Source organism: Chlorocebus sabaeus, chromosome 9 (genome assembly GCF_047675955.1).
Source record: "Chlorocebus sabaeus isolate Y175 chromosome 9, mChlSab1.0.hap1, whole genome shotgun sequence".
NCBI classification, from domain to species: Eukaryota; Metazoa; Chordata; class Mammalia; order Primates; family Cercopithecidae; genus Chlorocebus; species Chlorocebus sabaeus.
In genome coordinates, this window is record NC_132912.1 from 80339309 (window position 1) to 80360695 (window position 21387).

The 21387-nt window shown below is 37.5% G+C and overlaps 1 protein-coding gene across 11 annotated transcripts in view; it reads left to right on the forward strand.

Annotated features, from left to right (window-relative positions):
- The window catches only part of ANK3 (ankyrin 3), a 703328-nt gene that overhangs the window by 459127 nt on the left and 222814 nt on the right, over window positions 1-21387 (forward strand). For all 11 annotated transcript variants that reach the window (XM_007963375.3, XM_073019120.1, XM_073019128.1 and 8 more), the window contains 3 exons: window positions 5781-5879; window positions 12267-12452; window positions 14327-14425. In XM_007963375.3, coding sequence (XP_007961566.2) covers window positions 5781-5879; window positions 12267-12452; window positions 14327-14425 — 384 coding nt within the window. The remainder of the gene's footprint in view (window positions 1-5780; window positions 5880-12266; window positions 12453-14326; window positions 14426-21387) is intronic.

The window sequence follows — 21387 nt, forward strand, 5'->3', positions numbered from 1 at the left end:
CATTGCCTTGATCTTAGGTCTTAACAAGTTAACTCTTTCTTTTAGTACTTAACATTCCAGTAATCATTTAGTCCTACTCTAAGAAAGAAATTGAATTGACTAAATTGTGATTATAAAGAATTCTATTAAGTCCTTAATACTTTATACTAGATATACAACAATGATTAACAATGTTTGCTATTGAAAAATCTCAAACTGCACAGTCAAATGACATCCCCTACTCTTCCCTCCTTCACTGTCGTTATAATATAAAATACCAACTGAATTTATAAAGAAGCAAAGTCTGTTTCCAATAATATTTTAACCACCAAAGTGTTTTAAATGAACAGATTTTCCTAGTGGCGTTTGTAAAGGTAAGACCCTTTAGGTTAACTAGTTCCTCCTTGGTCTTCCTGGGTACTCTGATATTCCCTATGGTGGGAAAGTCGGATCCTGACAAAGTTAGACAGTACAAGTATGGGACTTTGGATATGGTTCAGCTTGAGCCTCTGTGACCTTATATTGCACCTCTAATCTAACTGACCTTCACGAAAATTAGTAACATATATGAATCAATGCAAATCTTTCGCCATGACCTTAACATTTTAATTAAGGACAGCACTTTGTGATGTGCAGAGGTTGGCCATAGAAAATTAGAATGAATAGAAAAATTTCATAGATGAAATTTAAACCCTTCTCCAAATGAAGTCATAGGAATACTTATTATTTTATTTTGATGTGTATTAGACAGCATGCCTCGGTACTATCTACAAAATTATAAGTCTGCAGATTTGCATGCTTATAATAGCACCACTATAAACATTCAGAGCAGAAGGTATTGAATATATTGGATAAAATCAGACTTCAAATAGCATACTCATTCCATCTTAAGCTGCTCTGCCTTTTGAGAATTTAATCTGTTGTTGCTACAGAAAAGAAAATGCAAATTGGGCACCCGTATATTCCTTTTTAGCTAGCTTTGTTTTGGAAATGTTCTAAGTTAGGAATTATAAAAACAGTGGTGTACTTTTTCCTCTTATTTTGAAATCTGACCATTCTCCAACCCACGTGCTATTTCACAGCAAACAATTATGGCTCTAGGTTGTCTAATGACAACACATTGAGTTAATGGTGCCTCAACCTCTTTGAGCTAGGGAGTGTTGGCAATATTTTTGTTCACTCTTTCCAAATGACACTTCTGATTTTCTCTCTAGAATCATAAGTAAATGGTATGTATGGGTTCTCATGTCTTGACCATTTCTTGAAAGATAAAATTTGTAATTTGGGATGTTATTTGAATTATGGGAACAGAAACTAACTTAAGCACAAGAGGGAGTTTGTTGGAATTAGTTGAGGAACACAGAGAATGGAAAGCTAAAGAAGCTTTCAGAAAGCTTTGGAAACCTGATAGCTGGAGCGGAGAGTGGGAGAACATGGCGAGAAGCAAGAGAGTAGGATTGCTTTAACCTGGTTCTTGCAGGTCAATCAAAGCTGGAGAGGGAGAATCAAGGGTGGACCTAAAAGAGAAAACAGAAGATAGCCTGCCTGTGTGTCTACCCTGTGATTAATGAAGGGCAAGCTTCTTTGTCTCAGTCCATTCCAGGACAAGTCCTACCTGCATAATGGGGAATAGGTAATTCTCTGAAAGAAAATAGGGGTGACATTGTCCTGAAAGGGAAACAGGTGTGTGGACACTGATGACCAAAACTAAAGCAAAATAAAACAAACACCCATGCACTACAAATGACTACTATAAAATTGAAATTTCCACCATGAAACACTCACCAAAAACATTTTATCAATATAGATAGCAGAAATAGCATAAGAAGGCCAAGCACAGTGTTCATGCCTGCGATTTTAGCACTTTGAGAGGCCAAAGCAGGAGGATCACTTGAGGCCAGAGTTTGAGACTAGCCTCAGCAATATAGTGAGACCCTATCTCCACAAAAATAAAAATAAAAAAGCCAGACATGGTAGTGCATTCCCATAGTCCTAGTTACTCAGGAAGCTAAGGGTGGAGGATCACTTGAGCCCACATTAAGGCTGCAGTGAGCTATAATCACACCACTACACAACAGGGTGGGCAATAAGAGCAAGGCCCTATCTGTATTAGTCTGTTCTCATGCTGCTAATAAAGACATACCCGAGACTGGGTAATTTATAAAGGAAAGAGGTTTGATTGACTCATACTTCCACATGGCTGGGAAGGCCTCAAAATCATGGCGGAAAGCAAATAAGGAGCAAAGTCACGTTTTACGTGGTGGCAGGCAAGAGAGCTTGTGCAGGGAAACTCCTATTGATAAAACCATCAGATCTCATGAGACTTATTCACTACCACAAGAACAGTATGGGGGAAACTGCCTCCATGATTATCACCACCTGGCCCTACCCTTGATACCTGGGGATTATTACAATTCAAGGTGAGATTTGGGTAGGGACACAGCCAAACCATATCACTCTCTCTTAAAAAAATGAAAGAAATAGTATCAGACCATTCAAGGACAGATATTGTATGATTCTGTGTATATAGAATATCCAGAATAGGCAAAACTGTAGAGGCAGAAAGTGCATTAGTGGTAACTCGGGGGAAATGGGGAGTGATTACTAAGGCATGTAGGGCTTCTTTTTGGGGTGATGAAAATATTCTAGAATTAGATAGTGGGAAGGGTTGCCCAATTTTATGAATATACTTAAAGCCACTAAATTGTACACTTTAAAAAGGTGAGCTTTATGATATGCAAATTATATATCAATAAAAAATATTTTTAAAATCAAAAAACAAGCAAGTATGTAACCATTCAGAAAATGACCAACTTTCAGGTAATAATCTTAGGATGGCAAGCACTCGAAAAGAAGGTGGAAGGCTATTGTGGAAAAGGAAAACAATTAATTACAGGGCTGTATCTTGCTGTGACTCTTGTCTACAAATATTTCTAAGTAGTCCTAATTCTGTGCATCTCAGTTTCTGTCATTGTAAAGCACGGCATGTGGAATGATTTCAGAGTTGTGCCTCTTAAGAATAATTCTCGAGAGATTCCAGGTCTGTAAGAAAGCATTACCTTAAAACCCAGTGCCTGAGTCTGGGCTTTCTTCATGGATCCTGAAATGGTTGGTTCTGGAAGGAAACTGTGAGAACAGTGGACACTCACTAGAGCCAGACATGTGTGGATAGACTAGTGTTTCTTAGGCAATCTTGGACCACAGCAGACCTCTATCTCGAAGTTGAGAATGAACTGGCATTACTTGTCTTGACATAAATATCTTGTTGATATTCATGTCTGAGAGAAAAATGCTTATTTTGGAATAAAAAAAAAAAAAAACAAGGCTGGGTGTGGTGGCTCACGCCTGTAATCCCAACACTTTGTGAGGCCAAGGCAGGCGGATCATGAGGTCAGGAGATCAAGGCCATCCTGGCCAACATGTTGAAACCCCACCTCTACTAAAAATACAAAAATTAGCTGGGTGTCGTGGTGGGCACCTGTAGTCCCAGCTACTCGGGAGGCTGAGGCAGGAGAGTCTCTTGAACCTGTTAGGTGGAGGTTGTGGTGTGCCAAGATTTCACTACTGCACTGCAGCCTGGGCGACAGAGAGAGACACTGTCTCAAAAGCAAAAACAAAAAACAAAACTTCTAAAACTCTGAACCTGCCCTCTGGAAGTTTCGGCTTTCAGAGAGTGCACTTGATGAGGGAAGATCGACACTTAGTTTAGCTATGAGAAAAAGCCATACTGGTTTTGACTTTCTTTTATTTTCTTTTTTGTTTTGTTGCTTAAAGAATATTTAAATTAACTAAGGATGTAATGATCTTTCATTTTAGTCCAATTAGAAAATGAGAAAATAGCAATATGATGAGAGTAATCCTAAACTCCCTTTCAGTTTCACTCATAGCGTCATAGCGCTGGGAGGAGGGACAAAGATGAAAGACACACGGACATGCGCGCGCGCGCACACACACACACACACACCCCCACAGTGTTCCATGTACTCCATGCTTCATGTTTAAATGTGGTAGAATCTTTCATGATAAAACAGAGTAACAGCAGGCTCCAGAGATATTATCAGGTAGACAATTTAAAAGGAAGAAGATTGAATGTGATGTTGCATTCCACTGCCTCTAATTTTGTGTTTCTAATCTTGAGCTTGGCAACTAGATCACCTAACTTGTTACAATTCTGTGCCAAATAGAGGAAGTAGAATAGAGGAACTCTCTGATAAGTACATAGCCATGGTGGATTTGTTATGTGGCATCACATTTATCTGCTGAAGGGTCTTTTTAACTTACTTTCTAATTCTCAGTTATAAGCCAAAAGCAGTGTGTTTACCAGAGGCTGAACTTATGGATAAGCAAGGTAATTGTATAGTAGTTGATATTTATAATAATGAACTTAAACCTTTTGAATCACAAAAGGTTGAATATTTGGTAACATTGTCATTTAGAATATATTTACTTTTATTCTTTGAAATTGCATAATGTATACAATAAAATTTTTAGAACATTCAGTTAAATAGAACTGCATTCTGAAAAGTATATTCAAAAAGAATATACTGGCTGGGTGCGGTGGCTCACACCTGTAATCGAGCACTTTGGGAGGCCAAGGCAGGCAGATTTCTTGAGCCCAGGAGTTCAAGACCATACTGGGTGACACAGGGAGACCCAGTCTCTATAAAAAAATAAAAATAAATTAGCCAGGTGTGACAGTGTATGCCTGTAGCCCCAGCGGCTTGGGAAGCTGAGGCAGAAGGGTCATTTGAGCCCAGGAGATTAAGGCTGCAGCGAACTGTGATGGCACCACTGCACTCCATTGTTTTTGGTTTTTTATTATTGTTTTGACACAGAGCAATGAAGCGAGACCCTGTCTCAAAATAATAATAATAAAACAATTTATTATAGTTTGAAAATTGTTTGATGCTTATATCTTGCAATAAGATTTTAAAATAGTATAGTATTTCATAGATATGAAATACATTCTTCTAGAGAACAAATGTATATGCAACATATTTTTAATAGGAAACTTAAGATGTAATATGTATATTAATTTGCTTAAATCCAAATTCTTTGAGCATTGATGCACATTTCAGAGAGGCACACACACACACAAACTAAATATATGTGCATATGTATGTATGTATAATATGCATGGATATATGTATTCTGAACATAAAACTACCTCGACAAAAAATACAAAGGAAGGAGACCTACAAAAAACAGACTATGAATTAGATTGAATCATACCATTAGGCAAATTGGCATTTCTGTTTTGCTCTAAAAGATCACATCTGTGGTAACTTTGAAGCTATTTGAGATTAATATAAATTCCTCCCTGAACTAGTTTCAACTAGTTCAGATGCTTACTTTTGTGTGAAAATACTACATGTTTATTTAAAACAGATAATTGATGCTTGGCAGCTACAATGACTAAATGTGTTTTTCTTCATATTCTCATAGCATCTAGTAAAATACTTGCTCATGGTACGCTCTCAGTCAGTGGTTGATGACTAAGTGAGTGGACTTATTAAAGTAGGTAAATTGCTTTGAATTATACTTGGACTATTAACTATGAACTATTAACTATGATCTATACCCAAATTATGAATTATGAAATATAATTTTGAATTACACAGATTAGGAATTTAGCTTAAGCTATGGTGCTTGGGTTTTCTAATAAATATTTATATCTATATGAAAGTATCATTAAAGTTATTGTATGTGAGCACTTCTTGGAGCATAAATCATGAGTACCATGGAAAAATAGATTGTCTCTGGAAGGCTGCAGACAAACATTTTTTTTTCTTATTTTTCAGAATGGTTTCACGCCATTGTATATGGCAGCCCAGGAAAATCACCTGGAAGTTGTCAAGTTTCTTCTTGACAACGGTGCAAGTCAGAGCCTAGCCACAGAGGTAAGACACTGTTTTGTTCCTGTGCGTAAGTTCACATATTTACAGGGCATTTTGAAAACCTGGAGTTGTGAATTTGTCCTACTAGTACTTCAATTGAAGTTCTATATTTTATATTAATGTGTGGGTTCGTAAGTTTTATGAAATACACTACTATAAGTCTACTTTTAATCTTTAAAAATCTTCTGTTGCATAGATACCCTTTCTGCTCTTAAATGCCCGATTCTATGCTATAATTATGATATTATTTAAATATTTTACATATTTGCTTGAGAATTCTTTTCTGACTCTTACAATTTTGCCTGATAGGCAAAGGCAATCATTGTTTTGGAATAATTGATGGGAACTATCTTTTCAATAAAACATTAGTTTTACATTGTTTCTCCAAATTTAAGTTAACCTAATTATAATGATTGAATTTATATATTTTTTAAGTTAACTAATTAGACTTAATTCATACTTATAAATAAAACTATTATACTTTTTTGGAGTCTTGCTCTGTTGCTTTGGCTGGAGTGCAATGGTGTGATCTCAGCTCACTGCAACCTCTTCCTCCTGGGTTCAAGTGATTATCCTGCCTCAGCCTCCCTAGTAGCTGGGATTACAGGTGCCTGCCACCACACCCAGCTAATTTTTGTGTTTTTAGTAGAGATGAGGTTTCACCATCTTGGCCAGGCTGGTCTTGAACTCCTGAGCTTGTGATCCACCTGCCTCGGCCTCCCAAAGTGCTGGGATTACAGGTGTGAGCCACCATGCCCAGCCAAAACTATGACACATTTGTAAGTATTAAATAGATGTGGTATTTGAAGAAAAAAAATCTTTGCAGTCTAGAAAAATTATTTAAAAATAGAAAGTTATTTAGGCCATTGGTACTGTCTTAGGTAATGTTTTTTATTTTTTAAACTAATCTAGATGGAAGACTGGAGTCACTTAAGCATGTCACCAGAAATCTATTGCTAATAATAGAGGATCAACATTTGAGTATTTTTTATTTCTAACAAAACAGTGAATTAGGGCAGATGCAGGGTTATCCCTATTATAAACCATTACTCTTGCTTGCATGCTGATGTGCTTCCTAAGTGGCACAGAAAAGATGGCAATAGAGAAACTGCATCTAATCTCACTTAGTTTTTGAGACTATACCTTCTAGGGAAACCACTAAATAAATTAAGAGATAGCTCACACAAACAAACAAAGATGTGAAAAATTCTCATCCTCATTTATAGTCAAAGAAATACTCATTTATTAATCAGATAAAAAATCAGATCTAATCTTTTGCCCATGAGACTAAAAACAAAAATTTGATAGGGAGAGGAAACCAGAACTGCCTACAATACTGGTGAAATTAATTGTTGGTTACAGCACTTTTACAGAACATTTGGCAGCAACTATCAAATACTAATATTTACAAGACTTTTTATTTAGCAGTTCCACTTCTAAAAAGTTGTATTATAGAAATATTAGATATATAAATATATCTTATGGATACATTTGCATTGGGATGCAAAAGTAGTATGCGAGGATGTTTATCAACACAATTAGCAATGGCAATTTTTAAAAAATCAGAAATAATCTAAATTTACACCAATAAGAATCCTGTTTATTCAGAACTATTAGACTTTGAAAGAAACAAAAAAGAAACCTGTTAGTAAATGTTCATGTATTTATAGAATAACATGCTGTTCGCACTGTTAAAAATGAGACAAGGCTCTATGTACTGATATAGGAAAATGTCCATAGTAGATTGTTATCGGTGGTTTGCCCTGAGAATTCAGAGGGAGCCTTTGAACCCATCAGTACTGTTGGGGATTTTTATACCCATTTTTTTTTTATTTTATTTTATACCTATCAGTGATTTGGGGAATTTTTATCATGAGAATGCACTGTTTTTTTTAATAGTACTCTTAAAGCTAGTTAGGAAATAACTACTGGTTGATATCAAAATAACAAACATTTAGCCGGGTGCAAGGGCGCACACCTGTAGTCCCAGCCCCTCAGGAGGTAGAGACAGGATGCACTTGAGCCTAGAAGTTTGAGGATATAGTGCTCTGCAGTTGTACCTGTGAGTAGTCGCTACACTCCAGCCTGAGCAACAGTGAGACCCTGTCTCTAAACAAACAAAACAGAATAAACATTTGCTAGACAGAGAACGGTGCCTCTCTTCACACTCAAGAGTAGCTATTCTAAGCACAGTACGATACACACATTGTGTCCTAGTGGACAGGGGAAAGAGATACAGGCAGAGACTGTTGGTTAAGAGAAAACCCATCCTCATTTTTGGATGGAAATACTAAGTAAGGTAAATAACCTAATGAGTTATTCCATAGCTTTCTTCGTGAAGATGGTGTAGTACATCACTTTTTTGCTCTGTGATGTGCAGATCACTAAGTATCTCTCCTTTAGAAGCAAACATAACCCCAATTTACTGCTAATAGATTTGAATTAGATTGTAAACCAATTACCAGTAACTCTCAGAGCTCTCCAGTACTTTTTGAAGTTTTCAAGGCCCAAAAAGAAGCCCTACAGCTAACTTGAAGAAAAATAGTACGTGAGATCTTCAAATCACTACTTCAGTCTTTTGGCAAAGGATATATATTTTAAAAGTTTTTATGCCTTTACATTGATTTAATTTCATGTTATGTTTGTAGTTTTAAGGGCAAGAACAAACATTGTGTCTAATAAGTCACGTTCATGTCTTCAGGGAGGTTGCTGTTACATTGCTGTATAAACAACATCTAATTACCTAGAGATGTTTGAACCTTTGAATTTTTTCTCTTCTTTTGGATTATTGGTATTGGAGAATAAGAACAACAACAGGAAATAAGACATTGTATTCAAATGATATTCTAATTACTGTATTGCTCTCTCATTAGCAGTAATATTGGTGTCATTTATAGAGAAGTCTATATTTACAGAACAAACAGTAGGGGTAATTTAAGAATCCTTTAAATAGCAAGTTTTTAATAGAATCTTTAATTCACTACACGGTAGGATATTGCCAAATTCTTTCAAATGTATTTTTTTCAGTAAGCCTGGCACACTTCAAATCTTGTATATATGTATATATGTAGCAAGATTTCTGTATAATTGTGGTTTTTAAAACGTTTTTATATTACTGTGTACTGCATCTCATATCTTTTACATATATATATACACACACACATATATACACACACATATATTTATATATACCTTCCTTTTGCTAATTACCATTCTGAAGCATGCCGTATACTTGTTTGTTCATTTATTCCATGAATAATTATTAAGTACCTATTATGTTTCAGATACTTCACAAGGTACTGGATATCCTTGAGCAACCAGGGGATGGACCTTTTTACCAGTAGCCTCTATCGCATTTCCTTTCTGCTCATTTTTCTCTTAAGGATAACTGCACAAAGCAAAGCACAGCATTTAAACTTGGTTTTGAAATAAAATCTGGAGCTGCTAATTTTAGCTATTAACACCTTAGAGCTGGTATCTTTGTGTCTTTAATTGGCTTATGCAGGAAACATATTCTTGTCACTGCTAATCGGCTCAGTTGCAGTTTATTTTCTGGTACAAAGTAGTTTCCTTTATGTATAGGTCCTGTGAATTTTAAAATTCACATCAGCGGAAATGTAGGCATTTTGTTTGGATTCAGAACAGAAGTGGACTGTCATTTTTACCCCTTAGGTTTTATTCAGGTTTTTTGAGTGAGATGCAAAATTAAACCTTAAAACACAATTTTCCTTTTGCCAAACTCTCATTTAAACAATGCATTTTTTTTTTTGCAAAAGTAATACATTACATAAATGAGAAAGTACAATAAAAAGCAAGAAGTCTCTGTTAATTTTCCCTAGAGATAACATTTTAACCGATTGCTTGCATATGTACATATTAGATACGTGTATCTATCTTTTTGAAAATGAAAGTGTTTATTTACATAGACATGTAGACTACTTTTCTTATTATATCCTAAAGTCCTGTCTTTAGGTATAAACCTATGATATCATTTTGGTGACGTCTTGGACATATCCAGTCTTTCCCTGTTTGTTATCTTTCTTAAGGCTTCAGGGAATAACCTTCTAGTTGATTTGGTTATGTTATTGTTTTCCTTTTTCCTGCTGTTTTGAGTAGTAAAGTTAAACGAAACAGGTGGCATTTAAGCCGATCTTGAAGCATGGAGGGTAGATGGGATTTGTATACATAGAGAAAAGAAGAGGGCATTCCAGGGTGGGGGAAATAGCATGAGTACAGGTGTCAGAGGAGAATTAAGTCTGTATGTCCAGAATCAGTACAGACACTGATCGAAAGGATTTTATAGGGGACAATACTGAGCAATAAGGTCCCTTAAGTGCTTTAGGTCAATATTTTGCACATCTTAGGTGTAAGTATGCTGCTTTGCATTCAATCAAATGAATTAGGAGAGCCTTTCTCTATATGCTAGCAAGGCAAGGAATGTTGAAAGGGATGTTTTAGGAAGACCTAGGTGCATATGTACTCCTATGTGTTTTCCAAATGCTTTTCTGTGTCACAGGACTACAGAAATAAATATCATGATCCAAATAAAATAATAAGTCACTTGCATGCCAGTTCTCTAGTTAAAAAAATTAATGCCCTTTTGAGTATATAATAATGAAACCATTGCAGAATTAACAATTTGCGAGCCAGTCCTAGGATTTTCTACTCTGTGCTGTTTTCTCTACATTCAGCAACTCTAGGTAATCCACACATTAATTAACTGCAGTGAAATCTGTAGCTGTGTCCCCTTTATCAAGTCCCAGGGTAACACAAACGGAAGATTCAAAATGTATAGAGTATGTATGTGTGCACTTATATCTGAATTTATTCTAAAGCCATGTTTTAATCAAATTCATAGAAGCACAGAGGAACATGGTGGTTACCAGAGGCTAGGAACTGGTAGTAATGGGGAGACAGGAGGTAATGGTCAATGAAGAGGAACAAGTTTTTGTTTTTATTTTGCTTTTTTTGAAATCTGTTGCACAACTTGGTTAACAGAGTTAGTAATAATGTATTGTACATATCAAAATTGCTAAGAGAATAAAGTTCAAATGTTCTCACCACAAAAAAATAAGTATTTGTGGTGATGAAGATGTTAATTAGCTGGATTTGATCATTCCAGATTATATTCATAAATCATAATATCATTTTTTACCCCATACATATTTATAATTATAATTTTTAATTTAAAATAAAATTAAAAAAGAAAAAAGAATAACCAGAATAAATAAAAAGAGTCATGTTTTGCATGATCTTTGTGTTGTCTTCTTTCATTGGTCACAGAAGCCAAGAGTCTTTCTCTTAACTCTAGAGACCTTAGTCTCTATAGACCTTTCGTAAAGCAACCATGAGTACAGTTCATGAATTCACATATCCTGACAGAGCAGGAATATGCGAGGCAACACAGCACAGTAATGAGCCAGACAGGCGTATATCTCAGTTTTTAAAAATCCATGGAAATTTTTACATCTTATTTAAATGAGCTCCTTTGAAAATTTTGCCTGGATTTAGACTGAGCTTGCTTGCTTGCCTGCTTGCTCGCTCTTTCTTTCTTTCTTTCTTTCTCTTTCTTTCTTTCTTTCTTTCTTTCTTTCTTTCTTTCTTTCTTTCTTTCTTTCTCTCTCTCTCTTTCTTTCTTTCTTTCTCTTTCTTCCTTCCTTCCTTCCTTCCTCCCTCGCTCCCTCCCTCCCTCTCTCTCTCTCTGTCTCTCTCTCTCTCTCTCCCCCCGCTTTCTCTCTTTCTTTTCTTTTCTTTTCTTTTCTTTCTTTTCTTTTCTTTTCTTTCTTGCTCTGTCACCCAGGTTGGAGTGCAATACTATGGTCTCGGCTCACTGCAACCTCCTGGCGTCAAGCTATTCTCCTGCCTCAACTTCTCAAATAGCTGGGACTACAGGCCTCCACCATGCCTGGCCAATTTTTGTATTTTTGTTAGAGACGGGGTTTCACCATGTTTGTCAGGCTGGTCTTGAACTCCTGAACTCCGGTGATCTGCCCGCCTCTGCCTCCCAAAGTGCTGGGATTACAGGCGTGAACCACCGCACCCGGCCCTGAGATTATTTTATGGATATTGCTATTATGGCAACTTTTTCTTTTATATCTAGTATTTTTGTACATTTTCAAAATTTTCCCAACTAATGTATATTACTTTTTAATGGAAAACCCAAAACCCCATGAACCTATTACAAATCTCTTAGTGTTTTTTACTTTGGTTGTATAGATAAATATTTTTTGAAAATATCTTTTCACTTTTCTGTCCATTCGAATATGTTGTTAGTTTTAATAACCCCAAACAAAAATTGACGCTTGGTCACTTGGTTGCCTTCTTATTTGTTATTTAATAAAAAGGAAAATATTCCTTGGAGCCAATCTTGACCCATCCATTTATTTGCAGGATGGCTTCACACCATTGGCAGTGGCTTTGCAACAAGGTCACGACCAAGTCGTTTCGCTCCTGCTAGAGAATGACACCAAAGGAAAAGTGCGTCTCCCAGCTCTTCATATTGCGGCCCGAAAAGATGACACGAAAGCCGCCGCCCTGCTGCTGCAGAATGACAACAATGCGGATGTGGAATCAAAGGTGAGGCACGAGGGACACGGGCCTGTCATGCAACTCTCCAGTGTTAGACATGCAACCTTTAAGAGCACTCGGTCTCCCTCTTGGCAAGCTTATGCCACACCTTTAACTTCATCGAAGGGAGGAAAAATGTGTGTCTGAGCTAGCCACTGAAGGCACAGCCTCCCTTCACATGAGAAGCTGGGGGATGAGGGGGATGTGGCCCTATGCGTGCTAAAAGGGAGGCCACCTTGAAAGAAGTCAATTTCTATGCAGTGATGATTTCCTTCCTTTGAATATAGTTTTGGAATATATTCAACACTTCAGCTCAAACATCAGGGTGAAAAATTACAAAATGCTAAAGACAGTGTACACAGACCTCTGGTTGATATCCAAGATGACAGGCCAGGCACTGAGCGTAGATCAGCTGCGGAGAGCATGCCAGCTGCAAGAGAGCCGCAGCCAAAAATTCCCATCGTCTTGACATGTGGTACCTGAAAGTCTCTGTGATGGAAATGTGGCATTTGGACTAGGCCGTTGCATAGCCCATCATTCAGTCTAGCTTTCTTTCTGTGCCTATTGTGCTTTCATCAGAGCTTCCATCCTCATTACTTAGCTGTCATGAGCTTTCTGCAATCCATATCACCAATAGTGAACTAACCGTTCATTTTTTCCTCCTCTTTGCTTCCAAATGTGTTAACCTAGATGGTGGTGAATAGAACAACAGAGGTATATATATATATGCATATACGTGTAGTCTATATCTGCATCATCATTTTCCCATGACTTAGTGCTGCTGCCTCATGTCTTTCCCTTCTTCTTTGCATCGCCTTCTGTAGGCTAGATACCTGCTTTATCCCCAATCCCTCCTCTCCCCAAAGGAGCATGTGCCAGATAAGATAGCAGTAGTTTGATTACCAGGGCTTTCTGCAGCTGAACCTGGTGTTTGAAAGAGAAGAATGAGGAATCCTTGACTCTTAAGGTTATTGCAATAGAGCTGTGTGAGATGAAGAGTTGGATACTTTAGATGTTTATCAGCTATATCTAAAGCTGCAGACAACCCTGTCATTCTACTCATCCAGGACTCGTTTTTTAGGGTTGTGCATGACACTTACCCTCTGTGGTGTCAGCAAAAGGAAAGGTATTTCAGAATGGCGTCAATATGACCCACCCTTCTACAAGACTCAGTGAGATAGCTAGCATGGCTAAGAAGCTTGCTAACAAATTAGAAATGCATCTAGTTCCTATAAGGTTTCAATCGTTGGGGACTAAGTGAATTGCTGCATGTTTTAGCATTTTTTAAGGAAGTAAAATGACCTTAGTATAAACAATCCAAAAACGTGTTATTGAATAGGCATTGGCTAACAAAGAGTTTAATTTGTGGATTCTTCATGGAATACAATTGCCCATTATATAAAACAAATTTTGTGGTAGTACCTCTTCCCCCAAAAATTGCTTTTGTCATTAAAATTGGCATTTACTGTTGGTTAATTTGAATCTATATCAAATATATAAACTAACTGAATTTTGAGTTTCAATGCACAATTCTATCATCAGTAATAAAACAGTGGCACTAATCAAGCTATCAGCTATAAAGATTTTTCTCATCTCTATCTTAATTTCTTGAAATGTTGGCTTTTATATAGTTCTGTTATTGGATTACTAAAATTGCTCAGTCTCCGCCCTTGGTTCCTCCCTGGCTATTCTTCTGCCTGTATGTTTGGGGTTTATTAGAAACCCTGTGAGCAATTGGCACTGATCGAAACCTAGTACAGAATGGAACATAGACCTCAGCATATTTTGCTTCCTCATTTTTATTTGGGTAGGGTTATGATATTTGCCTGTCAGGCAGGGGGCTGGCAGGAATCAATTGAACGTCTGCTATGTTTTCTTTACAGAGTGGCTTCACTCCGCTCCACATAGCTGCTCACTATGGAAATATCAATGTAGCCACATTGCTGTTAAACCGAGCGGCTGCTGTGGACTTCACTGCAAGGGTAAGAGCACAGCAATGTGTAATGCCTTTAAAGCATTTGAAATGATTTGATACTCTCTTTCCCTAACATGAGAAGGTTGGGACAGATTGCCTCCAGGAGTCCTTCCAGTCAGTGTAGGCTATGATTTCTACTCATCGTAGTGTATGTTCTTGCTTTTATGTAGGTGTGCCTGTTTCCTAGCAGGAGAGGTAAACCAAGATCAGGAATGCTAGCTGGAATGTATAATAAACAAATATATAAATGCATATATAGAAGATGTGATTCAAGGAATCATGACTGGGGACAACAAATGGTTCCCTAAGTTAAAATTTCTGAAACTCTTAGAAATTGGTCAGATGGCACTCAGTGCTCTAGAGATCAGGGTCTTGACCTTACAATGGGAATGTTCTAGTATATATGGGTGAGGCCTAAACTACAGAACCCAAATAATGAGACCATCTTTTGCCTTTATCTTCTGTCCCCTACAAACTTTCGTAATGAGTAACAAGGTTGTGTAACCTGAATAAGCTCATATCCATTGAAGAAAGGGATTCCAATGTCATATGGCCCACTGCACAGCAGGTTGTACATCCAAATAGGGTAGCACTGCCCTCAATTTAAAAACTGGTGTTCAGCTACCATCAGAAACACTGTCAGAAGTACAAGTGAAGCTGGAGGCAGGATGAAGTAGTGGCTGAAAGCCTAGACTCTGACTGAGACTCCTTGGGTTCAAATTTTGGCTTTCACTTTTTTCCCTGTGTCTATCAGTTTCTTCATTTATAAGATGAAATAATATGAATTATGAAATTAAATAAACAACTATAAAATATCATCCTCTCCCTCACTGAGTCACTGTGAAAATTGAAAAAGATGTAAATCACTCAGCCAATGCCTGACGTAGTATCATCACTAACAGCAGCGGTAGTAGTGTATTAGTCTGTTTTCACATTGCTATAAAGAAGTATCTGAGATTGGGTAATTTATAAAGAATAGAGATTCAGTTGGCTCCTGGTTCTGCGGGCTGTACAGGAAGCATGATACTGGCATCAGCTCAGCTCATGGGGAGGCCTCAGGAAACTTAAGAATGACGACACGAGGCAAAGCAGGGGCAGTCCCGTCACATGGCCAGAGCAGGAGCAAGAGAGCAAGAAGACTGGGGCTGCACACTTTTAAATGACCAGGTCTCATGAGAATTCCTTCACTATCACGAGGCCAGCACCAAGCATATGGTGCTAAACCATTCATGAGAAGTCCTTCCCCTTGATCCAGTCACCTCCCACCAGGCTGCACCTCCAACATGGGGCACTATGTTTCAACATGAGATTTGGGTGGGGACATACATCTACACTATATCAAGCAGCACTGTTATTTTGAACGTAGCATTTGAAGTCTTATTTTCTGCTGACACTTCACTTCTTAGAAGAGAAATGGAGCTAGATGAGATAGGGAGATAGTGTATAATGCCAGCACCAGCAGTACAGTGGTAGTTGCATCGGGAGTAAAAATAATATCATTTCTGAAGCCGTTCCTGACTGTAAGATGCCAGGCTATGCATTTTATCTCACATATACTAATATAAGGAAAGTTATAATTTATCCTTATTTTACATTAGAAGAAACCTAGGCTTAGAGATAAGAAGTAGCTGCTTTAGGATCACAGTGCTAGCAGGTTGGAAGAGGCAGGATTTAAGCCCCAAAGCTCTTAACCACTGTTCTCTCCCCTAGGTAACTTAAAGGGGTTTATTTTACTTTTCCTCTTGTAATTCATTAGTTCTATAAAAATTAATAAAGGCTGAGCTTGTACTAATAGAAATGCTGTTTCCTACCCTGTTGTCATGGGCTTGCTGAAAGCCTTCATCCGTTTAAATGACTGGAGAGCGTCAGTCAATGTTATTCACAATTTTTCTTATTGCATTAACTACATCCTTGATGTGGCAGATCCAAGGCCTAGTTTGACACTTTGAAGGACAAAGTTAAGCCCTTCTTTAAGTCAAGTATAAACAGGGTGTGTCAATGTTGAAGCTGAAGTTCATTTCAAGATGCATTCTTCTGGTTTTATTTCTGTAATTCACAGCATTAAAAAACCTCATTAAGTGACATCTTCTAATTAGGACATTTAGAAAATTTATGTCAGGGTGGTGTTTGAGGTTTGTCTTTGTGCCTTTGTTCAGAAAATTCCTGATGTTGCTGAAAACAAGAGGATTAGAGAAATGTTTAAGCAATTTAAGAGGACATATTACAGTATTTTCAGACTTTTTCAAGTGATTCTAAAGTGTTCATTTCCATTAAAACAATGACTGTGGTAATTACAAAAGATGCTTATTTATTGATTAAAAATCAGTGGAGACATCAGACCCATGTTGTTAACCTCCCTGAGTTACCATATATGATTTAAAATACTTACACTGTGCTTTGGTTTAAAATATGTTAAAATTCAGACTTTTCACTGATCCAGAAATGCATTTTCCCCAGTCTTTCCTAATTAATGAGATCTAATAGCATTCTGAGCTGAAGGCTGCGGTGGAATTTGATTTTATTTAATAGGAGGCTTGGGCTGTTGCATACTCCCCAACGAGCTATGCTTCTGTCTGCAGTGGGTGATTAATGACTGGCTTTAGGGTACCTGAGAACTCTTTATAAAGAGCTTAAACTGAGGCAAATGCCAGCTGCCTCAAGTAATCCATTTTAGGTTCCAAATCTGTAGCAATTTTATTATATAATAATCTAGCATCTCCACTTTCATATTTCAGAGGCTTCTCCCTTCCCAGCTTCCATGGGGTCTTTCTAGGTCATAGTTCTCTCAGGAAGGTAACAGAACTAGCAGGTGAAAGTAAGATGCCCCTGAATGCAGACAGGATCAAATTGTATCCAGTCAGAGCAATAAAGGGAGCATCATTAAGGCTCATTTGCTGAGAATTGGCTGCAAATTGTAACCATAAATCATATGCTTCAGAGCCACGTTTGGAGAGAGGTATGGATGAGGTGGTTAGAAGTAGATTAAAGAAGTCCAGCACCCTTTGTCTTGGGGGGCTGCGATTTCTGTTTTCTGCCTGTGACAAAATACAGTAGAGAGTGGAAATTTTAAATTAGTGAAGAAAGAAGTATGGCAGATAAAGTCTTGCAGTTCTTTATAGCATCATAGACTGAGGGAATGTTCCAGAGAGTGACCACCTGCTAGCAAAGAGAGCTGGGGAAGAGCAAGTATGACAACACTTCTGGAATCATTTCCTGCATTCAATAGATGTTCATTTCCAAAGCAGATAATAGGCAGAAACAAACGTGATGTGACTGAAGGGAGTACACCATAAAAGGAATTGCTTTCTCTGTTCGTTTGCAGTGCAAACTAATTTATGCAGCAGTAAAGCAGGTCCCAGTCAGTGGTGAATGTGTACCCCTGAGTAGCAGTTCTGGTAACTGATTTATAGCATACTTAACTGTTTTAATAACACCTTTCCTTCAATTTTTATTATGATGTCAATTTTGACTTTTGCATTGTAACTTTACTATGTTTATGTAAGATATCCTGTCTGACATCGTCAGTATTTCCTTTTGGATTATCCTTGGAGATCTATTCAGGCTCATGGGTCTGCTGCAGGGAGTTAATGCAGTAGCTGCTGAATGCTGCAATGCAGCGTCAGCATTCTTCATTCTTTGAACTGAGTCTGCTGAGATGGCACTGACACTGTCTGAATTTATGCATGACCCTTGCTGTCTGCAAATCATTCTAGCTCTCTTGGGAAAGAGAATGTAACTAAAACATACCAGAGCTACTACTAATTGTCATTCCAGTAAGGAGCATTTGTGCACTAGAGTAACAAAAGGCCAAATTATATTATGTGGATGCCTGCAAAGTTCCCTTTATTGATTGAAGAAGATAGATTAATACTTTGCTGGCTGAATTTTTTCATCAAATATAATGGACCACCTAATCTAATCTTCACTCTTGTCATTGGCCTTTCTCTTGTAAGTTATTATTCAACTTCCCATTTTGAGAAGATAATTGAATAAAGCATTCTTCTATTAGTCTTGCCATTTAGCACTTTTTGTTTTGATCTCTGAAAGGATTAGGGATTTATGTGTTTGGATTCTACACCTCACTTGTTTCCAAAAAGATTTTGGGTGGTTTACAGATTAAAATATACAGATGTGAAGGGGGGGACCAAAAAAGTAAATGTTACCAAGCAGCAGGAATGAGCCAGTAAATACAATGGAAAATAAATATAGGCCTTAAAAGCTTTGATATATATAGTGGAAAGGGAAGCATAGATAATAGAGTTTTCATTTTTGACAACTGAAATCTTTATAGTTACCTATAGAGACAATTTTTGTGCGAAATAACTCAAACATTATTTTTATTATATGAATCCTTAAGAACAGAGAATTATATAGTTAGCAATATCTTTAATTACTATACTTCAAAAGGCTCAATTCTACTTCCTACTGCCTTTGACTGCTCTATCTCCATCTGTGAAGGCACCTTGCCTAGAGAAGCTGAGAGGCTGTGGCCCAGCTACTTAGCTTTATGATGTTCTAGTTGTGTAGGAAAGAACTTGTCATGTATGGCACAGATCAATGACTGGTTAACATGTCCATTGGACTACCTTTTTCAAATATTGGGTATTTTATGCAAGGTTTTGATAGGTATTGGACCACATTCAGAATCCTACTAAATCATACAAAAGGTTACTTTATTTAAGATATTTTAATGTTTGGATAAAATGAGAGCAATGTTTTTAGATACTTGAACTACTAAGCCTGTTTGGTGGAAAAATAAAAGTATTAGACTTCTCTTCTGCACTTAGACACTGTTGGTAGGAATGTAAATTAGTTCAGCCACAAATTGGAAAGCAGTTTGGAGATTTCTCAAAGAACTTAAACCAAACTACCACTCAACCCAGCGATCCCATTACTGGATATGTATTCAGAAGAAAATAAATTGTCCTACCAAAAAGACACATATCCACATGCTCATTGAAGCACTATTTATGATAGCAAAGACACAGAATCAACCTAGGTGCCCATCAACAGTGGACTAGATAAAGAAAATGTGGTACGTATACACTATGGAGTACCATACAGCCATGAAAAAGGAACAAAGTCATGTTTTTTGGAGCAACATGGGTGCAGCTGGAGGCCATTATCCTAAGCAAATTAATGCAGGAACAGAAAACCAAGTACCACATGTTCTCATTTATTAGTGGGAGCTAAATGTGGGGTACTCATGGGCATAAAGGTGACAACCATAGAAACTGGGGACTACTGTTGTGGGGGAGTTGAAAAACTAGCTATTGGGTACTATGCTCACAACCTAGGTGATGAGATCTTTTGTACACCAAACTTCAGTGTCATGCAATATACCCACGTAACAAACCTGCACGTATACCTCCTGAATATAAAAGTTGAAATTTTTTTTAAAAAAAAGACTTACGTTCTGTCCAAACCTGAGGCCAACATGGCTTAGCACATGCATGAGCAAAACAGTATCCATGGATGAGCATTATCTGGGGATTTCTTTTCTAAATTCAATCCGATTTAGCAATATTTGTAGAGCATCTACTATGAGCTGGACCTGAAGGTTCAGACTTGAGTTACCTACTCTACCATTAGTACTTATTACTAATGTGAGAATGCTTAGTACTTTATTAGTCCCTACTCTACCAATTTGTTCAGGCACCAAGGTGCCAAACCATATAATACAATTTCTCCTGTAAGTCCCCAAAGCATAACTACATCTAGACTATAATGCTGAACAGGACTTTTCTAAAAACTCAGGAACTGATGAAAGGAGTTAAAAGCAGAAGGCAAAGCTGAAGGATAGGTCCTCTGTAACAGTGTCCCCAAAGACCTCAGGCTGTGCCCCCTTCCTTGGAGTTCGTCTGGTAACCCCTCCTGAGCCGCCAGAGATGATTGTGTTGCAGGGTCTATCTCATTTCCCCCAAGTGGGAACCCCTTTACCAGATCTCTCCCAGCCAGAGTCCAGGCCTCTCAACCGCCTCTGGGCCCCGGTGAGGAAGGAAACTCTGTTTTCTCTATACCTGGGCTATGTTACTTCAGTAGCCACTAACTTGGGGAACTAGCTTTGATTTAAATACATTTTTTTTTTTAATTTTTAAGAGCATTTCAAGTACTCAATAGCTAGTGATTACTGTCTTATTCAATGGCACAGATATATCTCATGTCCATCATCATAGAAAATTATTTTGAACAAAGCTGTGATACCATCCATCTTAGGCCTTCCTTCCCTTCAATGTCATAATGACCTGAAAATGCAACATTTCCCTCAAGGAAGGTGGTTAGTCCCTGACCCCATAGGTGAGCATCACAGCCTATACTTCTACTCACATTAGGCCTCAAATATAATTTTATTTATCTGGTATTGTCCATTTTGCACACTCTGTTTGCTATCTAAGGCCCTGGAAGGTTGAGATGCCCTAGTCATCCTCTGTCTCTAGGTTTTCCTTTGGTCTGTAGGTGCTTACTGTGTGCCTGGCTTTGTGCTAGTGACTTTAACATGAACTTAATTCTCTTAGTCTTTCAGTGGATGATTTGATTTTGCTGCCTGATAGCCCTTTTTCTATCTACCTTTCTTGACATATTAATAGAGTCAACAAAATGTTCAGCTGCATTTCATTGAGCTAGAAGGCAATGAATGTAAAAGCATCAGCAATTCTGCCTGCTACAAAATAAGTGCTCAGTAAATGTCCATTCCCTTATTTTCTTCTGCAGGCGAGATTAATAGTAATAATGATTTTTTAATGTGTAATTTATTACCCAGCTTCTTTATTAGGCATTTTACACTTATTGACATATAACAATCCTATGAGGGCTAAAGTAAAAATGTAATAAAATATAGCTCTCTCCCACATCCTGTTTTTCATGTCACATGCAGACTTTGAATTCCCCAAGAACAAACCTGTGTCATCTTACATACTTTGGAATACCTGGAGTATAGCCCAGTACCTGGTGCTGGGAGGGATTCAGTAT